At 40.6% G+C, this 18,370-nt stretch overlaps 1 protein-coding gene across 7 annotated transcripts in view; it reads left to right on the top strand.

Moving 5' to 3' along the window:
• The first annotated feature begins 77 nt into the window (after positions 1–77).
• Positions 78–18,370, top strand: part of ANKS1A (ankyrin repeat and sterile alpha motif domain containing 1A) — a 176,558-nt gene continuing 158,265 nt past the window's right edge. The window contains exon 1 of one of the 7 annotated variants that reach the window (XM_027602586.2): positions 78–992. In XM_027602586.2, coding sequence (XP_027458387.1) covers positions 805–992 — 188 coding nt within the window. In that variant the 5' untranslated portion in view covers positions 78–804. The remainder of the gene's footprint in view (positions 993–18,370) is intronic. The other 6 variants (XM_027602588.2, XM_027602590.2, XM_027602589.2 and 3 more) reach the window with 6 other exon arrangements.

Here is an 18,370-nt window from a genome sequence, read left to right as displayed (position 1 = left end):
CCAATTAAGTGAGTTTTCCAATTCACCAGTACTCAAGATCGAGGTCAGTTTCACAAGCCTGACTTCTTTTGTCAGTTTTGTTAATCTCATCAAAAGTAAGAGGAAGCAAATCCTACTGGGATGGGAGGTCTTTTCTTTGCATATTTCACTTTAACGAGCCATTTCAGAGATTGGGACCATGAAGAAGTGGAGATATTTTTATTTAAAATTTTTCCTCTCTTCCCTCATTGAGGTACGGAGCGGGGCATTTTATTCACCTCTGTATCACTAGGTTCCCACATCCACCACATATTTAATTTATGCGTGCTCAAAGAATGGGCTTGGAAATGTAGGTGCGCGTTACCATATTTCTCTCTTTGTTTCTACGCTTCCTGGGTGAATTACCGTATTTCCTGTCCTGTGGGCTCCCAAAACCTTTGGGGAAGGAGCGCACTTCGGGAGGCGCATACAGGTGGGCCCCATTTATTCCCTTCCCTCTGTACAGCGGGTAACTACAAGGCGCTTTCCTCTTGCCCCTGGAGTCCTATCTCCTCAGACCCAGGTCCGTTTCCAGCCGACCAAAGCCACCTGTACCCGCCGGCCGAGCCCCGCCCAGCTAGGTGGGCAAGGGGGCGGGGCGCGAGGGCGCGGTGACGCGTGACGCCAGATCCCGGAAGTGACGCGCTCCTGGGGCGAAAAGGCGGGGGGGGGGTGGTGTCCCCGGCCGGTTTGGGGGGTGCGTTGCCCGGAGACGGAAAGTTTGGGAGCCGGAGCAGCCTCCGCCGCAGCCCTGGGAAGGGATTCCAGGGGGCGGCGGCCCTGGGGATGGGGAAGGAGCAGGAGCTGCTGGAGGCGGCCCGCACCGGGCACCTCCCGGCGGTGGAGAAGCTGCTGTCTGGGAAGCGGCTCTCCTCAGGCTTCGGGGGCGGCGGCGGCGGCGGCTCCTCCGGGAGCAGCGGCGGCGGCGGCGGCGGCCTGGGGTCCTCGAGCCATCCCCTCTCCAGTCTGCTCAGGTGAGTAACGCGCTGGGCCCGGACAGCCGCCTGGAGACCTCCTCTCCCCCGCCCGTCTCCTGGGTCTCCAGAGAGGTCCGCGCTCCTGAGACCCCGGGCGGGTGGGTTTGCTGGGTGCCTCGGGTCGAGGGCGGGTGGCCCACGGGGCGAGGAGCGCGGGTGCGGGTCCGCGCGGAGCCGGGCTCCGGTCTCGCATCCTGACCCGGCTGCGGAGAATGGTGGGAGTGCCCGGGTGGCAGCCGCCGCCGCATGGCACAGCCCGGCTTCACCCTCGCCCGCTGTAGGGTGCCAGCTGTCGTATCTCACAAACCACTTTAGAGCAAAAGAATATTTATTTTAAATCTCCCTCACCTCCTGCAGAAACTCCCACGCTTGCAGAATCTCGCCGCTCCCCTGGAGGAAATTCTCTTGATTCCCTTCTTTTGGGAACTTGGAACCTTCCACCACGCACCGCAGGACCTGGCTTTTGTTGTTTATATTAAAATTGTGTCTGGAGTTATCACATTCAGAGTGTTCTTTTAGTCCCTCTTGTGCTTGAAGCTCAAATTCTAGTTCGTTGTAGTGAACCTCATTGGATTAGTCTGCTAATCCTGCATATGCAGGGTTCATCAAGGGGTTTATTCGTCAAGAAACAAAGCTTTAGAAAGACTGGTTTAGGAAACTGAGGGGTGCTTTAAACTTTTCTGAGATCTGTTGTTAAAATAAACACTTGAATCTGGAGCTATACGGATTGAGAGAGAAAGGTCACTTTTGCGTGGCTTGGAGGGGGGAATTGGACGTGCTTTGTCAGTGTGAGTAAAATGTGTTGGTTCAGCAGCACTTTCATTGCCTGTTTTCTTTTCCTTCCTTGTTCTTTTGAGGTTTTTAAGAAGTGGAAGTTCATTTAGAAATGGCTTCGTTGGCTTTTGTTTCCCCATTAATTTATTCAATTACTTAAATTCGAGTGAGCTTGGACCAAAGCAGCCCAAGGATCTAATAAATTGTTAGGTATTAAGCACCGGGTACAAGCCCACGTCTACACAGGAAGATTTTTTAAAAAGCGGTGTGAGAGAAGAACTCTCCCCAGGAGTTCTTTTGGGGAGGTTAAAACCAGTGCTATTTGCTGCCCTTTCTCCAGCCCCTGGAACAATGCTGTCACACAGTTGGTACTCAGGATTCATTGAAAGAATAAAAGTATCAATTAGAGGATGACAGATTTCTAAATAGGCTGATGGTGGTACTGGCAGTAATTGTTAGTACTTTGGAGAAATGAGACATAACTTTGGGAATGAGATAGAGACCAGAGCTTCCAGGAGGGGGCCTTCAGTTCGCTTTGAAAGATGTGAGGATTTAGGTAGGTGAAGTACAGTGAGGCATTCCGGGCAAGCCCTGATCAGAGGCACAGAAGCAGGAAAGGAAACTTACCTGGTGCTAGTGGGGCACTAGAAGAACTTCCTGCCTGGAGCCTTGAGTGGTTGGGCGTGATAAAGGGTAATAATAATGAATGGGTACACTTCCATCTTTTAGATTGACTTAGTCTTTCTTATGTTTATAGCCCCAGTCCCTGGATCAGTGCCTGACAACTTACGGGTGTTCCATAGATGTACCTTTTTTTTAAAGATTTTATTTATTTATTGGAGAGAGACAGAGCACAAGTGGGGGGAGGAGCAGAGGCAGAGGCAAAGGGAGAAGCAGGCTCTGCACTGAGCAGAGAGCCCTGGGATCATGACCTGAGCCGAAGGCAGATGCTTAACCGACTGAGGCACCCAGGTGCCCCTCAAAAGATGTACTTTGAATGCATACATTGGGTTTCAAATCTTCCCTGGATTACTTTGGTATTTCTGCACTCTGATGTCTGAGAGATGAGAGAAAGACTATACAAGTGTGGAGGTGCCTGTCTCTATTTGGTTGAATAATGTAGCATTTGGAGGGTTGCCGGAGATACCTTAACCCCTAGTATAACCTGCTGACATGAGAAACTTTCAAATATCTCCCACTTTCAAGTACAGGTCAAATTACTCTTACTGCTCACACTCAGAGACTGTTGAAATTTTGCTGAGGATTTAGCTGCCGTGTAGTTAAGCAAGACTAGGAAATGTTTGTTGACCACAGTTTTTGCTTTGGGCCTCATACTAAAATGTCCAGTCTCTGTCATAAAGTGTGCATGGTGTCTCCATTTCCTTGCATAAGAGAGCTGACTCCTGACGTGCTCTTGTGTCTCTTATGGAGATGGTAGGTGGCCCAAGAACTTCCCTATCCTCTCATCGCTGGGATTCCTAGGGGCAGGGAGGATCTTCAGGCACTGGTTACACTAGGTGTGTCATTAATTAGAGGTGATTCTGGTTCAGCCTAGTGAAAGATTTCTGAGCAAATGACACTCTGTATTTAAATAGTCCGTAGGTCAGCATGTCCTCCCATTTTAGGTTTGGAAATAGTAGAGGGTAGGCTCCCTATGCCCACACTCCTCACCTCCAAGGACCCTTAACAAGAGCTGTGGAATCCTAGCTTCAGATCTGGCCTTTGCATTAGCTGCCATATCCTACCCTCAGTAGTACTGCCAACTGTAACCTATGTTTGTCCAGCTGTTTGAGTGACCAAGTAAAGCTGGCTAGAATGGGAGCTTATAGTTGCAGTGGATATAAATGTTCTAAACCACATGTGTGTTTGTTCATCTATTTACGACCCCCCTCCCCTAGTTCCACGAAGGTTTTGTGTTTATTCTTAAGCTACAAAATGCTCCCTCTCAGGGCGCCTGGGTGGCTCAGTCGTTAAACGTCTGCCTTCGGCTCAGGTCATGATTTCAGGGTCCTGGGATCGAGCCCCACATTGGGCTCCCTCCTCCGTGGGAAGCCTGCTTCTCCCTCTCCCCCTGCTTGTGTTCCCTCTCTCGCTGTGTCTCTTTCTGTCGGATAAATAAAATCTTTAAAAAAAAATGCTCCCTCTCTCACCCCATCTCTTTATTCTTATGCTTCTTGGGCTTAGGTCTTAACTTCTTAAAGCCCTTCCTACTGACCCTAATACACACAGATCTCTCAGGCTTCTACTTCTTTGGAACCCATCATCTGGAGCATACAGTAGCTCATCAGCTCATACTTTACTTGCCTAGTTTTCCTAGTTTATTGCTTTGGCCTGTCAGTATAATGTTTACCTATAGTAACACTGACCAATTGAGAACATACCTGAGAATCAGAAAGTTAGCAAAAACTTTTAGGAAAAAAGAGTTGTTATAGACTTATTTACTGCACATTTATTCAGAGGCAGTAGAGTATAATGTTCTGCAGTCAGACTGCCTGAATTCACAATGTGCTCCCAGCATGGACTAGCTGCTTGATTTTATACAAATTACTCAGCCACTTGGAGCCTCAATTTCTGCATCTGTAAAATGGGGACAATATTGTTTGCCTTATAGGTATCATCTTAGATACTGTGTGTAAAATACTTCCACATTTTCTAGCACATTGTAAATGCTCCCTGTTAGCCATCCTCAGTTCAGTTCAGCCCATACAGTTTTGCCATACTGCCCCTGCTGTGTACAAAGTATCATGCCAGATATATTATATATGGTGTTCTTTCATACTTGGGTATGTGTTTTCTGGGCTATGGCAGATTAGAGACAATAAATAGGGGAGAGGGCCCACTTAGGTCGGCACGTTAGTGCTGTTCATTTATCTAGTGTTTACCTGTCATCTGCTTTGTGCCAGGCCAATTGCTAGATGCACTGTAAAATTTATCTCAGACATAGTAGGTGCTTTATCAGAATTAGCCCCTCTCCTGATGCATGGTCTGTTTCCTTACAGCATTTATAGCAGAATAATGTCTGTGTGACAGACTGACAAAATAAGAGACAGAAAAAGCAATTAAAATCTATCATAATTTTTCCCACTTTTTAGTAATTTGAGACTATTAACATAGATGTGCATAGCCCTACACACTTCCTTAGGCCCTAGGCATCATTGTACTATAACTTAGTGCTCTAATTTCTGTTTAGTATGACTCTTAGCCATCAGATACAGGTTAAATTATGTTCAATATAGCATGTTAATGAAAGTAAGAAAAACATGTTTTAGTTTTTTATCCAAAATGTTTCAAATATAATTTGTTACTTAAAAAGACAAGCAATAGATTATTTAGAAAGCGTAGTTACCTGAAATGTCTAGTCCTAGAAAGGTTCTGGATGGCATAGATTTTGCTTTATATAATACGATCTCATTTTCTGATTGTTGAACAGATGTAGGCCTTCAGTCAAGTACCTTGGAACAGGCACTGTGTTAAACTTCTTTTTAACTCATGGTATTTTCAGCCCTGCACAGAAATTCTCATGTAATTCAGAGTTTGATATGTTGATGGTCATACTGAAACTACTAATTTCCAGGAAAGCGAATTCTATATGAGAAGACAGTACGATTTGGGTTAGAAGTGAATTCTATCAACTAAAGGGCAAAAAGACCTGAGAAAAGGAAATGTTACAAGAAAACATCATATATTAACTTAAAACTATGTTGAATTATGAGCTAAATACTGGTATATGTGAACGATGTAAAGTGAAATGCATTCCTGAGGGTTCAGAAGCACAAAGAAACTAAACCAAAGGTTAGGATCGAGGAATAGATTGTGTCATGGTTTAGGAGAATTCTATACCTAATTTCTTAAGCATAAGAGTGAATAAGAAAAGAAGCCAAGGAGGCTTACTGGAGAAATCGGAAAATTTATAGACAGTAGCAATAAATGTGGCTATAAATTAGTTTTTACTCTACCTTTTGGGGTGGTGGGGGGAGACTATCTAGAAATAGCTGCAGTTTGCCAAATATATGAACTATTTTTTGAAATAAGAAATGAAGAATGAAAACTTTTGAAAAATGGACCCCACTTTGGGGACAATAAGAAGTTCTTCCAATGTCAGAAGATATGACAACATATTCATTGTTTTTTAAGAAAGATTGCTAATATTTATGTCAGGAATTCAGACTTAAAAAAAAAAGTGATTAATATAACCATGCCATTAAAATGGTCCTTCATTCACCCCCCAGAATGAATGTGTAGCTTGGAAACAGTAATGGCAAGACAAGTTTTCTCGGGCGCCTGGGTGGTTCAGTCATTAAGCGTCTGCCTTCAGCTCAGGTCATGATCCCAGGGTCCTGGGATCGAGCCCCACATCGGGCTCCTTGCTCGGCGGGAAGCCTGCTTCTCCCTCTCCCACTCTCCTTGCTTGTGTTCCTTCTTTCACTGTGTCTCTCTCTGTCAAATGAATAAATAAAATCTTCAAAAAAAAAAAGACAATTTTCTCATGCTGACCCTGTTACTTTTGTCCTCCCATGATGGCAGATTTTCTTTTGAATATGCCTAATTTGAGCAAAATATTTTAACATCCTAAGGAAGAGGACAACGCTGACCAAGGATCGTAGAATGCAAGGTCCTGAAGCAGGATCTCATGGGCTTGTGTGATCTAAGTCCTCATTCTTCCAAGAGAATGCAACAAAACAAAACCAAAACATTAGGATAAGTTTTCTAGATCTTACACTAAACCCTCTTAATTCGTTAAAAATGATTTTTAAAGAACTTCTTAATATATCTCTTTTAAGTATGATTTTATTGGGATAGTGGTCCTTTTGCTTTATTTTGGAATTGCTGTGCATTTTCGCTTTCTTTAAAGCAGAATATGACTGTGTGTGGTTATTTTATATCTAAAAATAGTGCTTATCTTAAACTGAGTAAGGCATGTACTTGTAGAAAAAGTTAATTTAACAGAAGTTTGAAAAGTCAGACATTCCCCTTTTTCTGAATTCTCCAATTGAAGTTCAGTTTTTACTGTCTTAGTTACAAAAATTAGAGACTGGAAACAGTGAAACAGTCTTGTGGTCTGAAGAATTTGATTTGTATCCAGTTAGCTTCAGCATGTTCACTTGTCCTAGGAGATTATGGTCCCAGTGAAAGTTGCTTCCTTGGTCAGAAAAATCCCTTTAGAAGTTTCTTTTTTTCTTCTTGATTTGTTCACCCCAAACAGCTGTGAATTTTGGTTTGCAAAAAGGAAGTCAATGCTATTTCTACCCTAGTTTTCAGGAGGAAAAGTAAATTACTGGGTTTTATAGCCCAGAGACACCAAGGAAACCCCAAAAGTAGATAGTGGAGAGTTTGTTCTTGGAAATGTCAGGCTCTCCTGTGGGTAGGAACTTGGTCTCTTCTGGACAGCTCTCAGAAAATGTTCCCCACACTGATTTCTAAAAGATTACTGGGAGATTTTCTGTGGTATAGAAAATTATATTGTTACATTCATAGAACATCTTCAAATAACTTTGGTGTGGTTAGAGTTAATGGTAGTAATACTAGAAATTATATGTTATGGCTTCATATTTATCCTTTGTTAGTAATTTGTAGATCAAGTTTGTTTAGTTTACAAATCAAAAAGAGTTTTTAAAACAAGTCGGTTGTCTCTGCTTTACTTGTGATGTTATTACCACTATTAAAAATGGTGGAGATGATCCAGGAAGCAGAACTGCCCCCTGGCTTGCTTAACTGGCGAGGGCTTAGCATGGTTGCTGAAGGTCAGGCTCTGACCCAACTCTGCCTTGTGAGTTAGGCAAGTTATATAACCTCTCTGAGCATCTGTGTCTTCATATGTATAATGGGCCTGGGATATATCTACTTCCTGGAGCAGCATCACATGAGCTAAAATATGGAAGGCACATAATGCCTGGCACATGCCAAGGACTTGGTAAACCTTGGCTGCTAAAATCATCTGATAGGAGCCCAATGCTTGCCACCTTTGATTAAACTGGAATGATAATCCTGTAAAAGGACATATTTTATACTGATGCCATTTAAAAATATATAATAATTGATAGCAGAAGCTGCCAAACTTTTTAAATGTGAGTCCCATTTTTAGAAGCCTAAAAATGGTAATGGTGGCAAATTACAAACTGATACAGGTCCACAATCTTTTGTCTGAAACCTTGGGATTTAGTATCCAAAATTTGGGGGTTGTTGGAGGGTAATAGTGAGCCCCTCGTAGAATCTGGTCAACACTCTAAAACCTTGTATTACTGCAATGAAATTTGTCAATACTCACACTAAAAGGGATAAATATGAAGCAGCTCTATGCCAGTTTAGGGCAGGTTTTGTACCTAAACAGGTTTGCCACTAACTTTAAAAAATTTATTTTTAGAGATTTTTGGATATCTGAATTGTGAATAAGGGATTATGGATCTCTATATTTATTATAAAAAAATTTTTAGACACATGAAAGCACAAAGAAGAAAATAAAATCATCTGTAATTCCATCACCTAAAGGAATTAACTGTTGCAATTTTGGTGTACATTCTTTGGTCTTTTTTCTGTGCAATTTTTTTTTTTTTTAGCAGAAATGACATTGTTCTGTACAACTTTGTCTTAAAACTTCATTTAATATATTATAAACACTTTCCTATCGTTTTCTCTTCAACCTCATTTTAAATGAATAAGTGGTATTCCACAGTGGGTATGGACTGTAATTTATTTAATCCCTCCTCTGCCATTAGACATGACTGTTTTTAGTTTTCTGCTCTTGGAACAGCACTGGGATGTACTGTCTTGTATATAACATTTTGTGCATACTCATGCTTATAACATTTTATATACTCAGAATAGTAGGTGTAATTTGAGTATTCAGCCATTGCAAAAATCACATATGTGGTTGTATTTGAGGACTCTTACAATAATTCTAAGGCCCCTTACATCTCCTGGGTCCTTCTGATTGGAAAGTAATGGCTTTAAGCTATGGCTGCTAAATGCTACTTATATTTAGAAAGTTACCTTTGTGCAGGCATAGGACTTTTAATGGTCAAGTTGGGGCCTCTTGGGCCCTTCTTCAGAGGCTAATGTTTAGAAGAGAGCCATTAATAACATAAATGCATGAAGCAGTATGCTCCAAGCAAAAGAAGACAAAAGCCATTTTCTTTTGTTCTAGCTTTTATAATGGGAAATTTCAAACATACAGAAGTCAAGAGTATAAAGTAATAAATCCTTGTGTACCATATGTACTTGTAAGACAATTACCAGCTTATGACCAATTTTGTTTCTTTTTATCAGCCCTCCAGCTAAATTATTTTGAAGACAATCCTATATATATCTTTAGTACATATCTTTAAAAGATAAGGACTCTTTAGATATTAACAGTACCATTATCACATCTAAAAAATGGCAATTCCTTAAAATCATCAAATGTTTAGTTACAGTTCAAACTTTCCACATTGTCTAAAATAGTTTATATTTTATAGCTGGTTTGTTCAAATCTGTATCCAGACAAGGTCCACACATTGTATTCATTTGCTGTCTCTCTCAGTCTCTTTAAATCTGTGGGTTTCATCTCTGGTCAGACATTTTTTCTCGTTTATTTGTTGAAGAAGAAAAGGTATTAGCCCCATTTCCCACAGCCTAGGTTTTGCTGATTGCATCTCTGAGGTATCATTTAACATGTTCATCTGTCCCTTGTATTTTCTATAAGCTGGAAATCAGATATAGAGACTTGATCTCATTCAGGTTAAAGTTTTGGGCAGGATTTCTTCCTGGGGGTGTTGTGTACTTCCTTCATTTAATCTTTCTTTTTTGTGATGTCGGTAGACATTGGAGATCACTGCCTAGATCCAAGATTTAATTAAGAGTTGGCAAAATGGTGATATTTCATTTCTATTTTGCCCTCTTCACTTATTAACTAGAAGACTTTTTGTTTGTTTGTTTGTTTTAGGGAGAGAGAGAACGCAAGTGGAAGCAGGGCAGGGGCAGAGGGAGAGAGGGGAGAGAGAATCTTAAGCAGGCTCCATGCTCAGGAGCCCGACACAGGGCTTGATGATATCACGACCCTGAGATCATAACCTGAGCTGAAATCAAGAGTTGAACACTTAACCGACTGAGCCACCCAGGTACCCCCAATAATAACCTTTAAAAAATGTGCTCTGACACACTTGACTGACAGTTTTACTTTACTATGAAAAGCAGTTAAATTGGTTTATAATGAAGAGGTGTTGTGTGTGTTTGTGTATTTTACTTGAGTGATATTTCTACTCAGAGTCCCCCAGTTTGTGCTGGTTCATCTGGCCATTTGCAAATCAAATGTTCTAATCTTTGAGAATGTAGATTATAGTTCAGCTAGCTTCTAATCTTTTTTCTCTTTTTAAGTTTTGTGCTGGCCTTAGATGGCCCTATAGATGACAAAGCCGTAAAAAAGATGCCCTAGGGACTTGAGTAATCAAATTTCTTAGGTTGCACTTCTGTTTTGTTTTGTGTTTTTTTTAAAGATTTTATTTATTTATTTGACAGAGACACAGCGAGAGAGGGAACACAAGCAGGGGGAGTGGGAGAGGGAGAAGCAGGCTTCCCGCTGAGCAGGGAGCCCGATGTGGCTCGATCCCAGGATCCTGGGATCATGACCTGAGCCGAAGGCGGACGCTTAATGACTGAGCCACCCAGGCGCCCCTAGGTTGCACTTTTGGAAGACCAATGTTAAATGGTGTTTTCCCGCCAGCTTTATGGGTTGGCTCTAGGTAAGAAGCTAGATGTGTCAAGCTGAGTTGTTACTTAGATTATTCAATCTTGTTTGTTACTCAATATGTTTCCTGGTGTTACACTTTTTACATGAACGTTGAAGAGTCCACTGAATTTTCTTTTAAGTATATCAAGCACATTTCTCTGTGTACTTATTGTTGATTTCTCTTATTGCATTCGGAGTTCCCATTCACAGCTCTGATTTTGAGTTCCTGTTCTGACATCTGTGTATTTTCTTTGCTCGGTTTGGAGCTCAACTGTATACAAAAGCATTTCTTTTGTTATATTTTATTCATTGGTTTTATATATTGGGAGTGGGGATGGGTGGTTCGGGTCTGGGTGCTTCTGCCTTGGCCCAAATTCCCCCATTGACTAGCTATACAAATGCTACATTATAGAGTCAATTTAAAAGTGATAAAAGCAGCACATGGAACCATTTGTTTTTTTCTTTTTGACAGTTGTTGGGACAAGTCAGCATTCTACTTTAGAGAGATTTTGACCTCTGTTAGACAATGACAGCATCCGGTGCCATTATACTGACCAATTTCCTGGCACTTTCACGTGGGGCTGTCAGATTCTTTAAAGAGCATTTTCATTAGTTAAGATGAAAAAATGAAAACAGAAGTAAGAGAAATAAACTGAACTTCTTTACTCAGAAAGGAAAATGTTTCTTAAAACACTTCAGCTTCATTGTTCCAAGCAGTTATCAACACAGTTGAGTTGGATGGGGCATGATTCTTGCAAGACTGAGGCTGTGGCTCTGTCCCCATGTGATGTGGTCCATCCTTTGTTATGATTACACTGCATGCTTATCCCTGCCAGCGGTGACTAGAGGCAACATGATGTATGGGGTCAGTCAAGCTTTTTACTGTGCCTGGAAGAGCAGCTCCAAATGTATGTCCCACTAATAATACCAGTAGTCAGCATTCATCAAACATTCACTGATAACTGGAGTAATAGCATTGATTTTTACATTTGGAAGGCATTATCAAGTACTTGTCTTTACTGGGATTAAAAAAGTAAAATTTTTTATTGTCCATCCTGTTGAGCATTTCATGACTTTCAGCTTTGCACGTGTACAGTTAGATCTCCTAATTAGGATAGTTTTCAGTCACAGCAAAAGTTTAAAATCTCAGGGATTTTGATTTTTTTTAGGGAATATTCTATTTTTAAAAATTGGAAAGTCTCTATTCTTACCTGTGAAATGTAGACAAAGTGGTACTGTTACTTGAGGTGTCAGCTATTATAGAAAACACAAGCTAGTTTATTGGGAAGTGGTACTTTATTTAACCTCAGAAAGATCCTTCTTAAAGGGGGTTTTTGCCTGTGTCACAACCCTTCTGGTCTGAGTGAACCAGCCTTTTGACTTTGTTTTCCTTTCACCTGAGTAAGCATTCATTATGATTTTCCTTTGTTTCCTTTAAATACAATCCATTTCTTGAGTTATTTTACTTTTTGAATTATGTCAAGATCCACTTAAAAGAAGCTCGTTGATCGGGAAAGCTTACAAAACAGATCAGTTCAGGGCTGTTTGTGTGAATCATTGCAAGATTCTTAGGCTTTCGTGTGTTTGTTTTAGATCTTTAGCTCTTCTCTGGGCCTGGAGAGGAACCCCAGTCCTGGCTTTGTTTGTAACTCTCCATGCATTGTTCCCCGCTCTTCCTCTGATGCAGTTTGATAAAGTCTGTGCGTTGATTGACTCATGTCCTGGTTGGGTCCAGCTACCTGATTCTTGCTTCTTGAGGTTATCCCACTGCCATGATAAAATTTTTGCAAAAGCCAGCCCACATTGCAGTATCTGGGGTAGTTAGCTCACAAGTTAATTCCCAACAGCTCAGAGTTGTTGCTATAGATCGTATTGTGGGTGGGTATGTACATGTGTATATGGGAGAGGGATAGAGCACTTCATACTTTGCTTTGTGCCAAGAACTTCACATCTGTATTTTCTCATTTACCTTTATAATATGCCTAGTAGATAATTATTGTTATTCCCATTTTGCAGATGAAGAAGCAAAGGTTTGGGGACAGGTTAAAGTCACCAGCACAAGGCCACACAGAGGGGTGCAGAGCCAGGAGTCTCTCTGGCTCCAAAACTTTGCTTGCTTAGCACTCCATGTGACCACTTGGAGAATTTAGTCTCTTTGGAGTAGATTCAGACATCACATACTATATGCTTAGGTAATATTTTACCAAAAAAGATGAATTAGGGGTTTATTTATTTTAATTTTTTTAAACATCTTTTTTTTTAAAGATTTTTATTTCTTTATTGAGAGAGAGCGAGAGAGAATGGTAGAGAGAGAGCATGAGAAGGAGGAAGGTCAGAGGGAGAAGCAGACTCCCTGCTGAGCAGCGAGCCTGATGCAGGACTCGATCCCGGGACCCCAGGATCATGACCTGAGCCGAAGGCAGTCGCTTAACCAACTGAGCCACCCAGGCACCCTATTTATTTTAATTTAATAGTTGCTTTTATAACACTTACTTTGTGCCATACACTCTCCTAAGTACTTTATGAATATTAACTCCTTTTGTTCTCATGACAGCTCTTTGTGGAAGGCACTAGTATCTTTGCCATTTTATTGAAGAGAAAACTGAAGCACAGAGAAGTCACATAGCTTGCCCCAGGTAGTAAGTTAGGAAGTGGTAGAACTTGGTCTTGAACCCAGGCAGACTGGCTCTGGAGTCCTTAGTTTTTATGCAGTTGGGGATTCTTCCTTTTATCTGAGAATGTAACACAAAATCCCTTTGGAACACTTTGACTACATAAAATGAGAGGCTTATTTAAAAAAAACAAACAAACAAAACCCATTGGCAGTTTCCCTGGAATATAGGAAAATCAGATGAGGGGAATGTCTTTAAACTTATGCCAAATAATATATTAGTTTAGAGGATATAGGGGAATGCCCCGCAGCTCACGAAAAGGAAAAAGCCTCCCATATTGCTTCTTTCAAACTTTTCTTCTAGAAAATTCCCATCTCCCTCTCAGACAGGTTAATGCATTCATGAATTTCATGTGGGAGAAAATTCAGCCTCCTCCACCTCCCTTTCCCAAGTTCAAAGTGATAAAGATTTGTTTTTGGACACGTGACTGCCAGATGTACCACCAAGGCCAAAGTGTATGCAAGGGAAGTAAATCTAAACAATTGGCAAGAAACCAGAGGCCTGTGTATTTGTAGTTATTTCAAACTCTTGCTACCCACTCTGCTTTTTAACAGTTCTCTCCACTCCTCCTACCTCATTAGTGATTTATGACCAAATATTTTATCTCATAATAATTAGTTTGTCCATAAAATGATTTTCAGAGAATATTATCCAGCCTGTTCAAATGATCGTTGATAAGTAGTTTGGGAAGCCTGGGATTTAGAGATAGGAGATGTTAGTTTCCCATAATCTTTAGTGCTTTAATCTTCACAGTCTTGTGATAGAGGTATTAGTGACCACTTTACTGATGAGATTCAGAGAGGTTAAGTGACTTACCCAGGACTGAGGTTTTCCATTTGGGCCTTTAGAGTTTATTTTGTGTGGAGATCATGGCTAACAGAAAGAAAGACATCTTGAGTCCCCAGGTTGTAGACATAGAAGGGAAATGTAGTATATTCTATATCCTAGTTAAACAGCTCTGGAAACACCTGTGGGTCCTATATGCTTAGCAATAATAGATGAGCTCTATTACTTTTTACCTACAAATGCAAATACCTCAGATACTAAAATTGGCAGGGATTCCAGATTTGCTACATTTTAATCTATTACTATCTCATAATTGTATGTTTAAGACTTACCTGGAGAATAGTTTTCTTGCTAGTCACTCATCGGCAGCCCTTTGCCATCTTTGGCAGACCCAGAGCAGACTTTCAAAAAGGTTTTTAAGTCAATGATTCAGGACTTAGTGCTTCATTTTAAAGTTTAACTGTTTGGTTCATTTTTTAATTTTTAAAAATTTTTAGAATTTTATTTATTTTTTAAGATTTTATTTATTTGAGAGAGAGCAAGCAAGCGCGAGCAAGCAAGTGCACAGATTGGGGGAAGGGGCAGAGGGAGAGAGATAATCTTAAGCAGGCTCCATGCCCAGCACAGAACTCAGTGCAGGGCTGGATCTCATGACCCTGAGATCATGACCTGCGCTGAACTAAAGAGTTGGTCGCTTAACTGACTGAGCCACCCAGGCACCCCACCCACCCAGTGGGTGGGTTGTGTTTTTTTTTTCTTTTTTAAAGAAAGAGTGTATGAGAAATTAGGATCCAGTACTTTTACTTATTATGCTTCGTCAATCAGATTCATAGAGCTTTTTCTTAATGTCTTTTCTTTACCTATTATCATCTGTTAGATGCATTATCTTCAGTTACCATCACTTCTGTTTACCTCTCTTTAATATTTTACCTCTCTTTAATATTTACTCTTTTGTGAACTGTATCATTAATTTACAGAGAGAACTGATGAAAATTGCAGCCCTGGTATACTTTAGCTTCCCCTCATTCATTTGGCAGGTATTTATGAAGACCTAATTCTTTTGAGTGAGTTTTCATAATCATTTAAAAATACCTTTGTTTGCTGAAAGGAATGTGTATGTAATTGTAAATTTTGTATAAGCTGCTGGTACTAACAAAATGATCTAGTAGAAGCTAAACCCAAGATTTATTTTGTGTGTGTGTTGGGGGGGTCCCATTGTAATCTATAAAATTGACTGCTTATAACTTAATAAGTTTTTTATCTTGATATTGATGCTTTCGAACTGGCTTCTTGTGGGCTTTGGTCATCATTCTAAAAAACCAATTTACCTATAAGCCACTTCTTTAAAAGTCAAATCACTGGGTAGAAATACACTTTTTTGGTGGATTGAATCAGCTGTGAGTTCAGACCACAAGTCTGGGTCTCTGAAAAAATGTGAATGTTATCTAAAAACATAATGACCACCATTTAATTTATTTATATGTATATACACACATTATTTTTTTGAATGCTTTCCCATTGCTAAGGTGTTATCTGATTTTCTTTTGGTGATGAAATAATAGGTTACTGGAGTCATCATATGATGAATCTGGCTGGTATCAGGTTTCCTCATTACCAGATACCAGGGACTTGTGAGATTTTGACACCCATAGGCTTAACCTGCTGCTTTTTATCATTGTTTTAATTGTGATTCACATTTTTTTTAAAGATTTATTTATTAGAGAGAGAGGGAGTGAGCACAAATGGGGGAGGGGGCAGAGGGAGAGGGAGAGAGAATCTCAAGCAGACTCCCTATGAGTGTGGAACCTGATGTGGGGCTCAATCCCATGACCCTGAGATCACGACCTTAGCCAAAACCAAGAGCCAGCCAATCAACCACCGAGCCACTGAGGTGCCCCTTGATTCACATTTGTTTTAACCTCTTTGTTTCTCATTGTGAACTTAGTATTTATTCTTAGAAGTTAGGATTGGTCTTTGGGTTCATGTGGCCATCTGGGTTTGAGTGGAACAAAATCTAAGTCTTGTCTCTCCCTCCTTCATGGATTTTTATTTTAGCCTTTTATGTGTTGTTGTAGCTACCTGGACAAAACCTGTACATTAAACTTTAAGTTCTTGTCCATAGAGTTTTAGCTTGGTCTAGGCCTGTCTAGGTCCCTGGGATCTGGGAAGTATGTAGGTCTCCTAGTTTTATCCTCTAGTCTCTCCATGTGTGAACTCTGAAGGGAAGAGGACATGGGCTCCACAGAAAAAGCAATCTGCAGGAAAAATTGTCTCCAGGAACCTTCCTCCTTCTGAGTGCACCCTGCCTCTGGGAAAGGGCATGGGAGAGCAGTCCTTTGGGGCCTTCCACCTAGTACCACCTCAGCCACACTCTAGCTGAATGATCTTGGGAATGTTTTTTCACTTCATTTGTGCCTCAGTTTTCCCATCCATAAAACAAGGCAATGTTTGTAGCATGTCCTGCCGGGCTACTAAGGAATGTACATCAGCACGTCATAAAGCAGTTGCAGAGTCAGACCACAACTTACTATCCTCTTACTGTGTGCTGGAACTGGGCCAGGCCTTTGCTATACCTCATCCAGAGGGTAGGTCAGGAGAGGAGTTAGTCTGTCTGTCCCCTCATCTATGCGAGTGTGTAAGTGGGCCATTGCTCTTCTGCTTTGAAGCTTTCATAAGCAAACACTGATTAGTGCCTGATCACTGTATGTTATGCATACTGCTATAAGAAATATTTTAGGAGTACAAAATTTGTCCGTTCCCTTAAGAAATTGGCTTGATTCATGACTGTCACAACTGTTATGTTTTCCATTAGACCAGAAGGCTATTATTTGATATTTATCTTATTATTGTAACCTGAATTTTACCACCTAAATGGAATGTTCACATGTTGCTTCCTACATTAAAATCTTTTTTTGTTAGGAATTTGTCGTGTTGAGCAACATTTTAACGTGGAAAATTCCATTAGCCGTGTGAATTTTTGCGTGTTTCAGAGAAGTCAGTCAGTAAAATATTATATGAATGTATATTGTTTCTCTTGAAGTTTTTAACTTCTCAAGAGTTATTGATTTCTTGACTGGGATATACTGTATTCATTTAGTCTAAAATGAGCCTGATGATACTGTAAGTAAATTTTGTTTGTTGTTTTGTTTGTTGGTACTTTTTATTACATGACTTTCTCTGAAGATGTATGTTGATTGCAAGGTTGTTTTCTTGATTAAAAAAAGTAACATTGAGGCACCTGGGTGCCTCAGTCATTAAGCGCCTGCCTTTGGCTCAGGTTGTGAGCCCAGGATCCTGGGATCGAGTCCTGAGTTGGGTTCCCTGTTCGGCAGGAAGCCTGCTTCTCCCTCTCCCTCTCCCCCTGCTTGTGTTCCCTCTCTCTCTCTCTCTCTCTCTCTCTCTCTGTCAAATAAATAAATAAATAAATCTTAAAAAAAAAGGTAACAAAAAGAAAAAGAAGGAAAGAAGGAAAGAAAGAAGGAAAGAAAGAAGAAAAGAAAGAAATTGGCTTGATTAGAACAGTGATAAAATGACCCTATCAACTCCTCAGAGAAATGGTTGATTTCAGGATGGGGGCAGGGAAAATAAAAAAGACAGAGGCACATCAAAAGAACACAGAAGCGAACCTGAAAGAGCTCTCAATAGCCAAAGCTGGAACACTTTGAATGGCAAAATAAATAACAGTAGTATTGGATTATAAACCAAAGAATAAAATAAATATCCACAAATTAATGATATAAACAACTGAATAAATAAATGGGGGTGAAGAGATAGCTATTCCTTTCAGAAGAATTCCAACTACTAAATATAGAAGGAATGAGGGGAATAGAAAATCACCTTTAGTACACCATAGTAATAATTGTTGCAGGCAAGATCTCTAATGGAGGCTAAAATTAGTGGGTAAAAGTTTAAGGAGAAACAATATTTGCGTAGCCTCAAAGCATCTTCCCTAAAATATCTATTGATTACTGTTATGCTTTCAACCCATGCCCTCATATTCTTTGAAACTCTTCTCTCCAGGAGATGCAGTTTAATTCCCCTCCTCTTGACTGTGGGCTGGACTTGGAGACTGGCTTCCAAATCATAGAGTATGGAAAGGGAAAAACAATAATTTTATAGTGGAAGAACCTGGCAGACACCACCTTAACCAAGTGGTCAAGGTTAACATTACTGGTGGTAAGTCGTGTTGCTATCACTTACCCCTTATAAGGATGTGATGAGCGCACTTGACCTCTGATCTTCTTCCCCAAAATCTGTCCCTGTGGTGTAATCATGAGAAAACAGATAAACTCAAGTTGAAGGACATCCTACAAGATACCTGACTAGTACTCTTTTAAAAGTGACAGGGTCATGAAAGACAGCAGAACTGTTGCTGACTGGAGACTAAGGAATTATGACTACTAAGTGTAAAGTGCAGTCTTGGAACAGGAAAGGGGCCTGAG

Source organism: Zalophus californianus, chromosome 7 (assembly GCF_009762305.2).
Source record: "Zalophus californianus isolate mZalCal1 chromosome 7, mZalCal1.pri.v2, whole genome shotgun sequence".
NCBI lineage: Eukaryota > Metazoa > Chordata > Mammalia > Carnivora > Otariidae > Zalophus > Zalophus californianus.
Note: the sequence above shows the minus strand (reverse complement) of the source record. Positions and strands in the feature narration are given on the sequence as shown.